This window comes from Dromiciops gliroides, chromosome 1, assembly GCF_019393635.1.
Source record: "Dromiciops gliroides isolate mDroGli1 chromosome 1, mDroGli1.pri, whole genome shotgun sequence".
Lineage (NCBI taxonomy): Eukaryota > Metazoa > Chordata > Mammalia > Microbiotheria > Microbiotheriidae > Dromiciops > Dromiciops gliroides.
The window spans coordinates 532,671,228-532,687,570 of NC_057861.1; the positions used below are offsets into that span (position 1 = coordinate 532,671,228).

Sequence of the window (16,343 nt, forward strand, 5' to 3'; positions counted from 1 at the left end):
TGTAAAGTACTTAGCATGGTGCTTGGCACATGGAACATGCTATGGAAATGCTTATTCCCTTCCTTTTCCCATTCCTACCTACATTAGGCTTCCCATTTCTTCTTTTTCCTAATCTAAAGCCAGACTTAAAAAGATTGTCCTTCCCAGAAGTCAGTTCTGCCTGCTTAGACAATAAAATGGTCCTGGCAGCATTGGGAAGCTGGGGTCAGTAGAGCTCCTTTGACTCACTGTAAAGGGTTGTTTTGGTTTGAGCCAAGACCTGGTTTGTGGCTCACTGATTACCCAATGTTAATTTTTTTTTTTGGTGAGGCAATTGGGGTTAAGTGACTTGCCCAGGGTCATACAGCTAGTAAGTGTTAAGTGTCTGAGGCCAGCTTTGAACTCAGGTCCTCCTGACTCCAGGGCCGGCGCTCTATCCACTGCACCACCTAGCTGCCCCCCAATGTTAATTATTTACAATGAGACTTTATAGGGTGGTGGTGTCCTAGGAAGTCTTCTCTAACTTTAAAGAAAGTCTTTGTCATCAAGCTTCTGTTTCTTTTCTCTCCTTACTGCTGCCCCAGTCAGAAAATAACACCACCTTAGTAAGCCTTGTCCTCCAAGCTCTGACTACTGAGGATGTAGACAGCGGCAAAGCAGCAGGTTGGTGAGTGTGACAGGGGCGGTATTCCTGCTTCAGATCAAAAGGGATACTGATTTCGGGGCCAAAGTCAGCACGCCCCCATCACAAGTCATTGGAGACCCTTGTGAGCTTTGCCAGGGTTATTACTCTCTAATCTCCAGGACGTATTGTCTGTAGCACCCATTTGGCAACTAGCATATAAAAAGTCCTTTCTCAGATTCTTGAGTCTCTTAGAGCCAGGTTCATTATCTTATGCTGCTTTGTGTCGGAGGGCATACCCCAGTGCTTTGTGCACGTTCACTAAATGTGATGATCTCATGGTCTGGCAGATCAGTGTTATGAGAAGAACTCCTTAGCACTCCTGGGTAGTGAAAGAAAAGCCTACTGGTCTACCCTTCTGATCTTATCTGAGGGGAGAAGGACCTCGGGTGGCAGGTTTTGTGTTCCTCCTGTAATATGGAGTTGGCCAGGGGTGTGCCTTCTCAGGAGAGTTGGCTACAACATGAAGTTCCCCCTCCTGTGGAAGAAAGAAGTGATACCTGTAATAAAGGCAATTTTGGAAACTCTGCTAGCAGTTTTGACTTTCTCTGATAAGTCTCACGCTCCCTTTCTCTGGATGGCAGGTTTTGAAGAGGGCTAGTATAGGATGGTTAAGATAGTACAAAGAATCGGGGCAGCTAGGTGGCACAGTGGTTGGCCCTGGATTCAGGAGGACCTGAGTTCAAATCCAGCCTCAGACACTTAACACTTACTAGCTGTGTGACCCTGGGCAAGTCACTTAACCCCAATTGCCCCGCAAAAGAAAAAAGATAGTACAAAGAATCAGCAAGCATTTATTAACTATTACTATGTGCCAGGCACTGTGCTAAGTTCTCAGACTACAAAGAGAGACAGAAACAGTGCCTACCTTAAAGGAGCATACATTCCAATGGGGGAGAAAAGATGACCAAAAAAAAAAGAGGAATGTACTAAATCCATACAGAGTAGGTAAAATGCAGCCCAAGAGAGCAAGGACCTGGCAGTTGAGGGGACAGAAAAGGCCTACTCCTTCTAGAAGGTATGGTTGGAGCTGGGTGTTGAGGGAAGACTGGGATTCTAAAAGGCCAACCAAGTAGGGGTAGTTTGTTGTTGTTGTTGTTGTTTTTGTTGTTTTGTTTTTTGCAGGGCAATGAGGGTCAAGTGACTTGCCCAGGGTCACACAGCTAGTAAGTGTCAAGTGTCTGAGGCTGGATTTGAACTCAGGTCCTCCTGAATCCAAGGTCGGTGCTTTATCTACTGCACCACCTAGCTGCTCCCCCAAGTAAGGGTAGTGGGAGAAGACAGTAAAAAAACATGGAAATGGGGAAGATTGTGACGTCTTGTATAAGGAACAACAAATAGGCCAGTGAGTAATTGGAGGAGAGGGAGGGAAAGCAAAATGTGAGCCTGGAAAGGTAGTAAGGGTTCAGGTTGTCAGTCACTTGTGTAAATTGTCCAAATGCCAAAGGACTTTTTATCTGATGCTGGTGGTCATAGGAAGCTTTTGGAACTTAAGGAGTAGAGGGTGAGACACGTTTAGACCTATGCCTTGGGAAAAACTTTTTGGCAGTTGTACAAAAAGAGTGAACACCGGAATGGGAGCCAGTGGAAAAGCTGAATCTTTCCCAAGCATTTACTATAAGAAGTGCTAACAATGGGCTTACACAAGTTCTGTGGGAGTGTCCTTCTACTCCTCATCTCAGGTGATTCATTGTTCTTCGTGGTTAAGAGGGTAGGCAGCGTTGAGATGGGAATCATTCTTTGAATGTCAGATTCCTCTTTTAGCTAGAGGGACTGAAGGTTGGGAAAGGTGAGTGATGATTTTGGAGAAACAAGGCATTTGAGTTCTGATAGGAATTGCCATTCATTCCTCATGCCTTTGGAAGGCTGGGTAGAGACCTGGCCAATTCATCTCCCCCAGGGCTAGTGTGATCCGTGCTAAAATGGGCAGGCAAATGCTTTGTCTTGTAAACCGCAGCAGTAGCAAGAAATATTACTGAGGCCCTATATGTGTGACCTTGTGCTAGGTGCTGTGCGGAGGGAATTACATAGAGGCATGTACCACCCTCAGTAGCATAGCCCCTGATCTGCCGTTGTTGCACAAGTGACCTGACTTAGATGTTTCACAAGGAAAAGGGGAGTCGAAACCAACTTGAGGATTCACTTGGAAACAAAGAAGGGAATCTGAAGTAAGTCTTCATTTTGGAGTGGAGAGGAGACAGTCTAGAAAAAAGGTTGGTCAACAGACTAGAAGGCAGGAACTAGTTCACTTGTTCTGTACCCAGGCCAAAGCAACTTGGAAAGAAATCTGTGTACCAAAGAACCATGGGTTCCCTCTCCATCCACAAACATCACTTTAAATAGATGGTCTTTCTGGGTTACCTTGTGGCCAGCCTTCTGAGAGCGCCTTTCTCTCTACTAAGCTCATCCATAGATGACACACAATCTGTCACCAAGCCCATACCCAAACCAAGTTCCAGCCTGGTAAGAGCTGTTAGAATTTGTTCCCCATTGGCCATAGGTACCCAGTGGGTACCTTCTGTGCCACAATATGGCATTGTAGTAGGTCAGTTGTAAATTAGTGTGAAATAAATGACCACAAAGCACCTAGGAGAGGAGGGATGGTGGTGTTGGAGATTAGGGACAGGCAATATAGAGGCAGGCAGTTGGTCAGGGTTCACTGGATGCTTTCTTCCGCTATTTCTTCTCTCTGTCCATCTTTCTCCCTCTGTCTACCTCTCTATAGCTCTCCCCCTCCCCCCATCTCTCTGTCCCACTCTGTTTCTCTGTTTCTCTTTTCTGCATGTCTTCCCTTCCTCACCCCCATCTGTCTTCCTGCTTCCTTTCTTTCTTCTCTCTCCCTTTTCTTCCTTTATCCCTCCTCCACCTATCCACCTCCCCTACCCCCAATCCCCCAGTGCCTTGGGTCTGCCAGTGGCACTGAGATCACTGAAGAAACTGTCAAGGAAGGTGGGAAAACAATATGGCAACCTTTCAGGAAGCTAGTTTTATTTATATCATTTCTCTGTAGAATGCTAGGTTTCCCCAGACACTCATAGTTCAGTTGGAGGGAGGCGGGGCTTTCTGGCAGTAGGAAGGAGGGGTTTGTTTGCAGATGGCCTAGAGTTAGATTAATTAACGATTCTCAAGCACTTTGCACATAGGCAGAGTAGCCTGTGTGTTCAATATTAATTATTGGTTTGCTCTTGGCGTCCTTCATTGAAGGAAATAGGCCAGTGGGGCAGGCTGTTTGTATCTAAACCACTATGCTGTCAGCTCTGTGCCAGCCTGATCTCCTTCCCTTCCTCCTGCCATATTCTTTCTTCTTAGCTCTCACCTCTGTCACTAAGTTCCTTAGTGGCTTGGGGACAGGGGTGAGGGGGATATTCTCCTCCAGCTCATCCCTCTACCCAAGTAAACATTTAGAAATAATGTGGTATAGTGTGTATTAAATACCTACTGTGTTCCAAGCCCTGTGCTTGAAAGGTAGTAAGTACTTAATAAATGTTTATTGACTAACTAGCAGATAAAGCCCTGGGTTTGTTTGTTTGTTTGTTTGTTTGGGGGTTAAGTGACTTGCCCAGGGTTACACAGCTAGTAAGTGTAAAGTGTCTGAGGTCGGATTTGAACTCAGGTACTCCTGAATCCAGGGCAGGTGCTTTATCCACTGTGCCCCACCTAGCTGCCCCCAAGCGCTGGGTTTGGAGTCAGGAAGACCTGGGTTCAAATCCTACATAAGACACTTACTATGTGAACATGGACAAATCATTTAACCTCTCTTGAGTCCCTGTTTCCTCATTTGTAAAATCCAAACGTTGGCCTTGATGACCAATGATTTTATAATGGATCTCCCCTCTCTCTCCTCACAGGCGCTGTTGCTGCTGGGTAGTGTAGCCCTATCTTGCCTGGCTCTGGACCTCCTCTTCCTCCTCTTCTACTCCTTCTGGCTGTGCTGTCGCCATCGGAAAAGTGAGGAACATCTCGATGCTGACTGCTGCTGCACAGCCTGGTGTGTCATTATCGCCACCCTGGTCTGCAGGTGAGCCCTCGCCCTGGCCCTCCCTCCGTTCTCTTGCTCTCCCCTCCTCTCATTAGGCACATGTAAAGCATCTGCTCTGTGCTGGGTGCTGTGGATGACTCTTTGGGAGCTACAAATATGTCTGGCCTTTTAACTCAAGGTTTTAGGCCTTACCTGGGTGCTCCCCCAGGTGAAGTGTGCAGTGTGGAAGGATATCAGAATGGTGTCCTTTTCTTTTTCCTGTCCTTTCCAGGGCCCTACATGAGTCCCGGCTAAGGAGATTTGCTAAACCAGGGTTCAACATATTTGCCTTGACTCTCTTGGCTTAGACCTCACCTCAGATGATGACACGGGTTCAAATCCTGCCTTTGGTGCTTATTATCTGTTTGGCCTTATGCAGTGCTTCTTTGGCCCTCAGTTTCCTCATCTGTGTTGGTGGGACTCAGATGGCCTATGAAATCAAAAACAAATGGTAGAGGGACAGCTAGGTGGCACAGTGGATAAAGCGCTGGCCCTGGATTCAGGAAGACCTGAGTTCAAACCCAGCCTCAGACACCTGACACTTACTAGCTGTGTGACTCTAGGCAAGTCACTTAACCCTCATTGCCCCGCCAAAACCCAAAACAAAACAAAACAAATGGTAGCATGTTATTGTAATGCATTGATAATGCATTTCCTCCTGGCTTCTTTTCTAATCCCCTTTCAGCTCTCCCAGACCTCCTGCATCTTAGTGCTTTCCTTTTGCTATTACCCCTAAAGTGTCAAAGAGCACATCTGGATACTTACTGTGCCATCTGTATTTGGATGGAAGCTTTGGTCCCCAATTAATCAACAAGTATGTATTAAGCAGGCAGCTAGGGGGCACAGTGGGTAGAGCTCTGGGCCTGAAGTCAGGAAGACTCATCTTCCTGAGTTCAAATTTGCCCTTAGACACTGACTAGCTGTGTTACCCTGGACAAGCCACTTCACCCTATTTGCCTTAGTTTCCCCATCTGTAAAACGAGCTGAAGAAGGAACTGGTAAACCACCCCAGTATCTTTGTCAAGAGTACCCCCAAAAGAGTCAGGTGTAACTGAAAACAACTGAATAACAATTTATTAAGCTCCCATTTTGTCAGGCAGTGTGCCAGGCCTTGAGGATGCAAAGAATGAAACCAACCCTATTCATAGCTCAAGCTGGACAAGATTGTTTGGTGTGTCCATTGATAAAACCCTAGGTGGATGGGTCCTTGTTGCTATCTAGGTCAACTGGTGTTGTGGATGCTTTCAAAGGTGGTTTTGTTTGCTTGCTTTTTTTTTTGTTTGTTTTGTTTTGTTTGGGGCTAGAAGGGGAAGGGAGGGGTATATCAAACCGGTAATTTCATAGGTTTAAAGAGCTTCAGATAAGGAAATTTACTTTCTCTCCTACTTAGAGTCTTAGAGCAGGAATCCTTAAATCTTTGTGTGTCTTGGACCTCTGTGGTAGTTTGTTTTTGTTTTTAGTGAGGTAATTGGGGTTAAGTGACTTGCCCAGGGTCACACAGCTAGTAAGTGTTAAGTGTCTGAGGCCGGATTTGAACTCAAGTACTCCTGACTCCAGGGCCGGTGCTCTATCCACTGCGCCATCTAGCTGCCCCCCTCTGTGGTAGTTTGATGAAGCCATGGACCCTTTCTCAGAAAAATGTTTTTAAATACATAAAATTAAATTCCTTTGCAATCCTTTGATGACAAAGGAAACCAATCATATTGAAATACAGCCATGAAAATGTGGGGAAAAATCATGGATGCTTAATTAAGGACTCCCAGTGGTAGATGCTTGGGGCACTCAGAAGTTAAGTGACTTACCGAGAGTCACATAGACAACGAGTGCTAGAAGTAGAATTTGAACCCGGGTTTTCTTGATTTCAAGGCCAGGTCTACATCTACCACCCAAACCTTCTGAGGTTACTGAGATAGTAGAGTAATAAGTAAATATGTATTAGTCAGCAAAATGAAGTTTTTCTCATATTTTTTTTAAAAACCACTTGAATCTGGGGCAGCTAGGTGGCAGAGCATTGGCCCTGGATTCAGGAAGACCTGAGTTCAAATCTGACCTCAGACACTTGACACTTACTAGCTGTGTGACCCTGGGCAAGTCACTTAACCCCCATTGCCTCACAAAAACAAACAAACAATAAAACCATTTGAATCAAATGAGTGGGAGTGACATTGAAATTTGTTGGCCATGGGGCAGTTAAGTGCCATAATGGATAGAGTGCTGGTCCTAGAATCACAAGGACCTGAGTTTAAATCAGGCTTCAGACACTTACTAGCTATGTGACCCTGGTCAAGTCACTTAACTCTGATCGCCCCACACACACACAAAAAAAAAGAAGAAAGAAAGAAAAAAGAAGTCCCCACGGCATGCAGGATTTGTTGATCCCTATGATGAAGAACTTCCAGTTTTATTATTCAGTAGATACTCAGAGAGGTGACTTATTTTTTAATTTATTAATATTCCTTTCACCTAGAAAAAAAAATGTCATTAAGAGGGAGGTGACTAGTGCTGGTTCTTTCTGTTTTCTGCAGAGCAGGAGGGTTCAGCTTTAAGCTCCTGCATCATGAGGGACTCAGGGTGAGACTTAAGGAAGGCTCATCTGATGGCTTTTCAGCTTTGGCATGGATTATTGAGTTTTCTTTTCCCAGAAGTCTCAGTAAAGCTGGGGTGGAATCTCACCTGGCTAGGTATTTGATTCTGCCTGGAGTGTGGGCATGGGGATGGGCTACATGATCCCTCCGAGCACCTTCAGCACCAGGCTTCTCGGACAGCAGTATGCTCAGAGAGCATCTCATCACCTGTTTACTCAGCACAGACTTGAACTGTGCCTTGTTAGTGCTTCAAGAACTGTGCCCTTGGATAAATGGGGGTGGGGGAAGAACTAATTCCTGCTTATCATTAGTCTTGCAGGTGAGCTTACCATCTGTGTGCCAGCTTCCTTTAGGATGATGCTTAACCAGGGGTCCACATCCTCCCAGGGGGATCTGTCCATAGATATTGGATCAGAAAAAAAATACATTTTTATTTCATTATAACTGGTTTCTTTTGTGATCCTGGGCATTTTATTTCATGCATTTTAAAAACTGCTCTTCCGAGAATGGGGCCATAGGGCTTCACTGGGCTGCTAACGGGGTCCATGACATGAAATAGGCATGCCTACTTTAGGGAGATGTTCTAGTGACAGAAAATGAGACGGCTAGGAAGGGAATAAGTCCCTTCCCAGATTCATTGCCTGTAATGTAACTGCTGATAGGTTACCCTGGGGTTTTCAGAAGTCCTCATTAGGGACAAAGGCAGGCTGCTCTGCTTGAGGTTAGCTCTGATCATTTGGGTATTTTCAGTCCTTCATTGTAACGAGGCACTGGCAAAGGCAATAGGGAGCCCCCCTGTGCCCCCACCCCTTTGTAGGAACAGTTGCTGAGACACCAAGCGAATCCACAGCACTGGGGAGCGGCAAAATCCAGAGATGGATCAGCCTCTGGAGGCCCAGTTTCCCCGATTTGGGGGGCAAGGGGGAATGGCTGCTTCCGTGACCCAGCCTGCTGTTCCTAGGATGCCCCACCCAGTACCATCTTGGCCCAGGCAGGAGGAGGCAGAGCTGCAGGAAGCCAGGATTCCCACGCCCTCCATCCCTGCCAAAGCTGGAGGGCTTTCCTCTAGTTAGTTAGCAAGCATCAGCTGCCATGGGAGCTAATCCTGATCCTCTGCAGGTGCCATAGTTCCTAACCCTTTCTTCCAGGAGTCCTCCCCACTCCTATTTTTAGCCCGATGCTTGGTGGTAGCAATTTCTTGGAGGCTGCTGCTGTTGCTACCCTGCCTGCAGACTCCCGAAGCTATTGTTAATGCAGAATGAATGTCCTAGGGAGACCTCAGCTGAGAGGAGGCAGGGGGACTGCTTGCTGGGCTTGGCAGGAGAATGGTCCAGGTTTCAGGGGTGGGTAAGACATAAGAGGAGTATTTCAGAAGTGAACAGGCAGGTGAAAACAATAATTGATTTTTTCCTCTGCACCAACATCAGCCTCTCTTGCCACTGTGAGCCTACGGCCACTGGGATCAGACTCAAATAGCAGCCTAGCAGTCATGGCCACTAATCAGTATATGGGCCAGCCAAGTGGTGCAGTGGATAGAGCACCAGACCTAGGGTCAGGAAGACTCCTCTTCCTGAGTTCAAATCTGGCCTCAGACCCTTACTAGCTGTGTGAACCTAGGCAAGTCATTTAACCTTGTTTGCCTCAGTTTCCTCATCTGTAAAATGAGCTAGAGAAGGAAATGGCAAACCACTCTAGTATCTTTGCCAAGAAAACCCCAGACAAGGTCATGAACAGTCAGACACCATGGAAACGACTCAACAACAATAAAAATCCCTGCAAGCTACACATTGCCTGAGTTTCAAAATGTTATATTACATTATGTGTTTTGTTATATTTGTGTTTGTTTTGTTAAATGTTTCCCAATTACATTTTAATCTGGACTCGGTATGTTGGACAACCTCTGGTGTATGCAGAAGATAAAAGTCAGGGTCCAGTTCCCCTCTATCCTGGCCATTACTAGTTTCTCATCAGCCTTTGGGCTTGTCTTACCACAACAGACTCAACGATCTCTCTATTCAGGAAGTACTATAGCAACCCACATGATGATGAGGATGATAGAGACAGGACCTGTGATTTCATTGGTTATGGGGAACTCCCAAGTGAGAAAACTCCCTCTATACTAGATACAAGTCAGTAGCTCCTCTGCAGCTTTGTTTTCTTCTAGGTTTCCCAGAGTATTAAAGGGTTAACTGACTTTCCCAGTATTTATCAGAGGTAGGATTTGAACCCAGGTCTTCCTGGTTTACTGTCCACTATACCATACTACCTCTCCTGATAGTGACTCCCATTTATATGATGCTCTTTGGTTTATCAGATACTTTTCCTTAAACCAGCCCTATGAGGTTAGGGAGTGAAAATATTATTATCATTCTCATTTTAGAGATGAGGAAACTGAGGCTCAGAAAGTCTGTGACTTGCCTGTGGCTGCACAATTAATAACAAATGGCAAAGGGGCAGCTGAGTGGTATAGTGGATAGAGCACCAGCCCTGGAGTCAAGAGGACCTGAGTTCAAATCTGGTCTCAGACACTTACTAGCTGTGTGAACCTGGGTGAGTCACTTAATCCTTATTGCCCCCGAAAACCAAAAAGAACCCAATAACAATAATAAATGGCACACCTAGGACTTCAGCCCAAATCTTTTGACTCTAGAAATAGTGTTCCATAGGTTCTTTTGCCCCATACCTCTAATAAAATGATGGTATCACAGATTCATCTCTAAACATTGTTATCACTGCCCCTCCCCCCAACTCAGTCTCTGAGTTGCCTTGACATTGCTACCCCTCAGCACATAGCTTCTTTCCTTTCTCTGATAATGGCCTCCAGTGGTTCACTTCTTCTCCAGGAGTCATCAGAGGCCCATTACTGATACTAAGTGCTTCGACAGTACGCATTAGGATCACTTTGATTTGCTCTGGTGGAGATGGACAGCACCTCAGGGCCCCATTTCTTTGCCCCTTCCTGGCTTGTGTGTGGCAGCCTTCCATATGCATCAGTAAGGAGTCAGCTCCCCAGTCTGCCAGCAGGGCCCCAGGGGGAGCCCACCAGCCAGGGCTTCTGTGAATTTTCTGGGAACCCTCTCCTCTTCCCCCTCCTTGTTCTTAAGCTTCTTGCTTTCTTAGTCTCGCTCCATACAAAACCAAGTCTACCCTGGCAAAACTGGAGGCTTCCTGTCCCTAAAACCAAGCCCTTCTTCCAAATGCTTTTGATTTTATAATATGAGCAAATCTACAAATGGAAGAGACTTGAAAAGTCATCAGTAAGTCCAACCCCCTTGTTTCACTAATGAGGAAACTAAGGAAGACCGAGGGAGTTAAGTGTTTTGTCCAAAGACACAAAAGTATTAAATAGCAGAGCCTGGGGTTGAACTCACATTCTGTGAATCCAAATTTGGTGTATTTCCCACTCTACCGTGCAGCCCCTAGGTTTGGTCAGAGCCTCTTTCATATCCCTGATGGTGTCGTTTCCATCTCTAGAGCGCTGTCTCTATTCTTATGTTTCTGTCACTTTTTCTATTTTAACCTCTGTCTCTGTTGCTGTGTCTTGCTTGTTTACTGATGTCCTGGTCATCTTGATGTGTCAGGGAAACAATTTGACAAGGTGATTTTTGTGCCTGGAAAGGGGCTTGGTTCAGATAAGGGTCTAGACAGGGGTTCTAAACTGCGATCTTTAGATGGATTTAGATGGATGGATTTTGATAATTGTATGAAATATAATTTATTTCCTTTGTAAACTTATGTTTTTTATTTTTTGTATTTTATTTTATTTATTTTATTTTTTTTAGTGAGGCAATTGGGGTTAAGTGACTTGCCCAGGGTCACACAGCTAGTAAGTGTTAAGTGTCTGAGGCCGGATTTGAACTCAGGTACTCCTGACTCCAGGGCCGGTGCTCTATCCACTGCACCACCTAGCTGCCCCTTATTTTTTGTATTTTAAAACATTCTCCTTAGGAGTTCATAAACTGTCAAAGGGGTGACACAAAAGATGTCACAAACCTAGTCTTCTATCATCACATTTGACCCATTTCATTCAACAAAGACTTATTGGGCACCTACTGCATACTGCACACTCTGCTGGTGAGGGAGGTACTAAGGCTGTAGTGGAGAGAGCATTAGATTGGGGTCAGACCTGCTTTCCAGTTTCAGCTCTGCTCTTTCCTCTCCTTTTTGGCCCTGGATAACACAAAGTATCTCAGAATTTCTATTTTTTTGGGGGGGAGGGTAAGGCAATTGGGGTCAAGTGACTTGCCCAGGGTCACACAAGTAGCAAGTGTCAAGTGTCTGAGGCTGGATTTGAACTCGCGGCCTCCTGACTCCAGGGCTGGTGCTCTATCCACTGAGCTACCTAGCTGCCCCTAGAATTTCTATTTCTTCATCTATAAAATGAGAGAGATTGGACAGAATGAAGTCTAGGGTTCCTTCCTGTTCTTAACATCCTGTGATTCTAAGTTGAAGTTTGTTGGGGAGGGGCAGAGCAGGATATAAAGAAAGTTTAGTTATGTAATAATTACAAATGGGTTCCTCCCCTCAAAGAGTTTACAGTTTGGTTGGGGAGTTAAATTATATAAATCATATAAAATTATATAAATTAATAATGTTTCATGTACATATATATTCAAGAAACTATTTTTTAATTTAAATGTTTTTCAAGGAACCAAATAAATTTTATTTTTTTCTCCCTCCTACTTCCCCTCTCTCCTTTGGAAAAACAATACCCTTTTAACAGATATCGATAGTCAAAAATCAAATTCCTGCATTAGTTGTGTTAATATTATATATCATTCTGCACCTGGTAGCCATCACTTCTTTGTCAGGAAGTGCCTAGCCTATGTCATCATTAGGCCTCTGAAATAAACCCATGAAATACCTTAGAAAATTATAAAGTAACATTGTTTTGTAAAACAATGCCCTGTGATTGTTGGTGGAGTTGCGAACTGATCCAGCTATTCTGGAGAGCAATTTGCAACTGTATCCAAAGGGCAATCAAACTGTGCATACCTTTTGATCTAACAGTACCACTACCAGGGATAATAAAGATAATAAAAAAGAGAAAAGTACCCACTTGTACAAACATATTTATAGCAACTCTTTTTGTGGTGGTAAATGATTGACAATTGAAGGGATGCCCATCAGTTGGAGAATGGCTAAACAAATTGTGGTATATTTTTATAATGGAATACTATTGTGCTATAAGAAATGATGAGCAGGCAGATTTCAGAAAAACCTGGAAAAACTTACATGAACTGATGCTGGGTGAAGTGAGAAGAACCATGAGAACATAGTACATAATAAGAGCAACATTGTGAAATAATCAACTGAGATTGACTTAGCTCTCCTTAACAATACAATGATCCAAGACAATTCCAAAGGACTCATAATGGAAAATGCTCTCCATATCCAGAGAAAGAACTGATGGATTCTGAATGTAAATGGAAACATATTATTTTCACTTTCTTTATTTTTTATTTTTTTTCTTTTGGTCTGTTTTTTCTTTCACAATATGACTATTACGGACATATGTTTTACATGATTGCACATAAATAACATATCAAATTGCTTACTGTCTTAGGGAAGAGGGAGGGGAAAGATGGTAGGAGAAAAATTTGGAACTCAAAATCCTATAAAAACGAATGCCAAGGGGCAGCTACGTGGCGCAGTGGTTAAAGCACCAGCCTTGGATTCAGGAGTACCTGAGTTCAAATCTGGCCTCAGACACTTGACACTTACTAGCTGTGTGACCCTGGGCAAGTCACTTAACCCCAATTGCCCCGCAAAAATAAAAAATAAAAAAAGAAGAATGCTAAAAAGTATCTTTATGTGTAATTGGAAAAAATAAAATACTATTTTAAAAAGAAAGGTAAAAAAATAAACAACAAAAACACCAATGCCCTTTTCCTGGTGGAAAACTAGATACCTATAATTCATGGACCAGTCTAGATAAGTTTTGACAAGTTTATCACCAGGTGGGTCACAATGATGTCTTTTTCAGCTATAGGAATTGACATTACCTCTCTACTAAGGCAGAACAGCAGTGCAGTTCATCTTAATGGAGAGACCTCACCCCTACCTCTGCCCCCTTTTGAGTAATTGGTTACCTACACTGACTAACTTAGCTTGTGAACTATCTAAACAACATATAGATAAATAATAGATGGTCTAAGTACTACCAAATCCTTAAGAATAGAGAGGTCATACATTACTAGAATCAAGGCAGACTTCTTGGAGGAAGATGCATTTTGAGTTCTCCTGATTTCCCTGGGTCCTAAGCAGAGTTGTGACTAGGAATATTTTAACCCTAGACAAAAACAGTTGACATAGTGGGGAATAGAGGAAAGTGTGACATCAGATAGAGGTAGTCTTCCCCTCTACTACCCAAATTGGGGTGAGGACAGGATCATTCCCTTTCCCACTGCAGTTGTACCAGTAGATGACCTCAGGGCCATTATGACTGGTTGAGAAGGGGACCAGTCTGGGAATATTTCCCCACCCCAAACTTCCCCCTACCCTTTCCAAAATCATTGCTATAGTGCAAAGCTTTACTTCAAGCCAGTTAGCTCTGGCCTAAGGGAATTATATTCCAGGTTTGGTAAGTGGTCACCAAGGATGAGTAGAAATAAGCAGAACATCTTGAGCTGGGACCTGGAGAGATGAACTTGTGACCTGTGACACCTGCAAATCAGACTTAAACCCCAGGGGTGGCCACTGTGGAGAACCTCACTCATTCTGTGTCTTACATAAATAGCTTTTCCTTTGATACACTGAAAGAAGCATAGATATGTAAATAATGTTGTTCAGTGCCATCATTATACAGATAAAGAAAATTAGTCCCAATCAGGGAAAGTGATTGGCTCAGGATCACACAGTCAGTGGCCGAGCTATGGCTACAGTCCCTGGCTCTTGACTCCCAATCCAGGGAGTGATCTTGTAAGTGTGTGTCTGGGTGCATAAATGAGGTATAAGCAAAGTGCTTCCAGAAACCAGAGGAAGAAAAGATCACTGGGTTGGTGTCAGTGGGCAGGAATGAAGGAAGACTTCATGACAAAGACATTTGAACTGAGCTTTGAAGATTGTAGGATTTCAACAGGGTTTTGTTTGGAAAAGGTGAGTTTGGATGGCTTTGTTACCATGTCGTGCACCAGAAGTGGGAGTAGTGTGAGTCAAGATTTAAATGTAGGTGAGAACCAGATCATGAAATACTTTGAAGGCTAAGCTAAAGAATTTGGTCTTTATTCACTAGGCTTTCCTTATTCCTTTCTTTGGTGTTTCTTCCTTATATACCCAATTGATTATTAAGCAAGTTGGGTGGTACCCTAATTAGAGAACTGATCTGGGAGTTAGGAAGACTTGAGTTCTAATCCTACCTTGTTAGCTGTATAACCCTGGCTAAATCACTTAACTTCTGTCTTCCTCATCTCCATATCTATAAAATGGGAATAATAATAGCACCTACCTGTTGAGGGTTGAGATTGAGGCTTAGCACAGTGTCTGGGAACTTAGTAGGTGCTTAATAACTGTTTATTGATTGATGGAAAATGACATATTTGTAAAGCACTTTACAAATCTTAAAGCACTCTATAAATGCTAGCTATCATTATTATTATTATTACTATTACTATTATTGCAAGTTTTATAGCATGTCCCTAACACTTCTGTTTGGAAATATGGAGATGAGATACAACGTTGATAAGGACAATCGGGGGCTTAGTTCACCAAATCCAAATTCTACATTTAGGAAGGTATTCTCTTTGAACTCCAAACAAGATGAGTTTAGAATGATATGAAAGGAAAGGTATTATTTAATATAACGGAGAATAAACTTATCAAACCTTTAACTCTAGGGTGAAACATGCTGGAGAATATATGGAGAATAGTTTCAAGGAAGGTGAGAGAAAATGATGGAAGACAAAGCCATAATGAGTTAGTAAATGCTAATAACAGCAAACATATAAATAATATAAATATATAATAAAATAATATAATAGATGTAGATAAGCACTATGGTGCTTTTAAGGTTTGCAAAGAGTTCATGTATGTTATCTCCTAACAACCCTGTGAGGTAGATGCTAAAATTATCCCTATTTTATAGATAAGGAAACTGAAGTTGAGAGTAGGTGAATGAGTTGTTCAGGATTATACAATCGGTGAGGATCTCAGGCAGGATATAAACTTCTTACTCTGAGTCTAGCATTCTGTCCCACTCCGCTTAGCTACATAATCAAAACCTATTTGGAATATTTAGGGGGACACAAGGCATTTCCTGCCTTTTTAGGTTGTTGCAAGGGAGGACAACCGTCCTCACTTCGACCTAGTTTCTCCATCAGAGATGGGGTTCTGGATTGAGAACCTGAGTCTTAGTTTTGCCACTAACTCATTGTAGGAATTTAGGCAAGCCCCTTCTCCCTTGGGCCTAAATGTCTTCTTCCCTATCATGTGTGGACCAGACTACATAATCTCTAAGGTCTCTATGATTCTCAATAGTTGGGTGGGCCCTAGGGCAGAAGAGAACTCTTACTTTTATTATAGCAGTTTCAAGGTATAAAGCGTTGAAGATAAGAAGCCCTAGTGGTCAGTATATAATGAGTAACCAAACTCAAAGGGAATAAAGTTGGGAGGGAGTATTGGGGGTGTGGAGCAGAGATAGTGAGACCGGGTTTCCCAAAATAGCATCCCTTCTCTCCTCCTGGAGTGTAAGGTGGTAATTACACAGGCAAATTAGTTAATGCTTCTCCTGAGAATTGGAGGGTTTTGAAGGCCTCCAGTTTTGAAGGTCCTATAATTCTGGATGAGTTGGTGGCGTTCGATTCTTTAGGGAGGGCAGCTAGGTGACACAGTGGATAGAGCACCGGCCCTGGAGTCAGGAGTACCTGAGTTCAAATCCGGCCTCAGACACTTAACACTTACTAGCTGTGTGACCCTGGGCAAGTCACTTAACCCCAATTGCCTCACAAAAAAAAAAAAAGAAATAAAATAAAATAAAATGAGGGGATTGGACTACTGGTGTTCTTAACCTGGAGTCCATTAACTTAAAAGACATTTTTAATAACTATGCTTCAATAAAATTGGCATCTTATAAATCTTATAT

General features: G+C 43.4%; 1 protein-coding gene across 2 annotated transcripts in view; it reads left to right on the forward strand.

Moving 5' to 3' along the window:
- The window catches only part of TTYH3 (tweety family member 3), a 184,521-nt gene that overhangs the window by 100,437 nt on the left and 67,741 nt on the right, over positions 1–16,343 (forward strand). For both annotated transcript variants that reach the window (XM_043979855.1, XM_043979856.1), the window contains exon 2: positions 4,510–4,679. In XM_043979855.1, the coding sequence (XP_043835790.1) occupies positions 4,510–4,679 (170 nt within the window). The remainder of the gene's footprint in view (positions 1–4,509; positions 4,680–16,343) is intronic.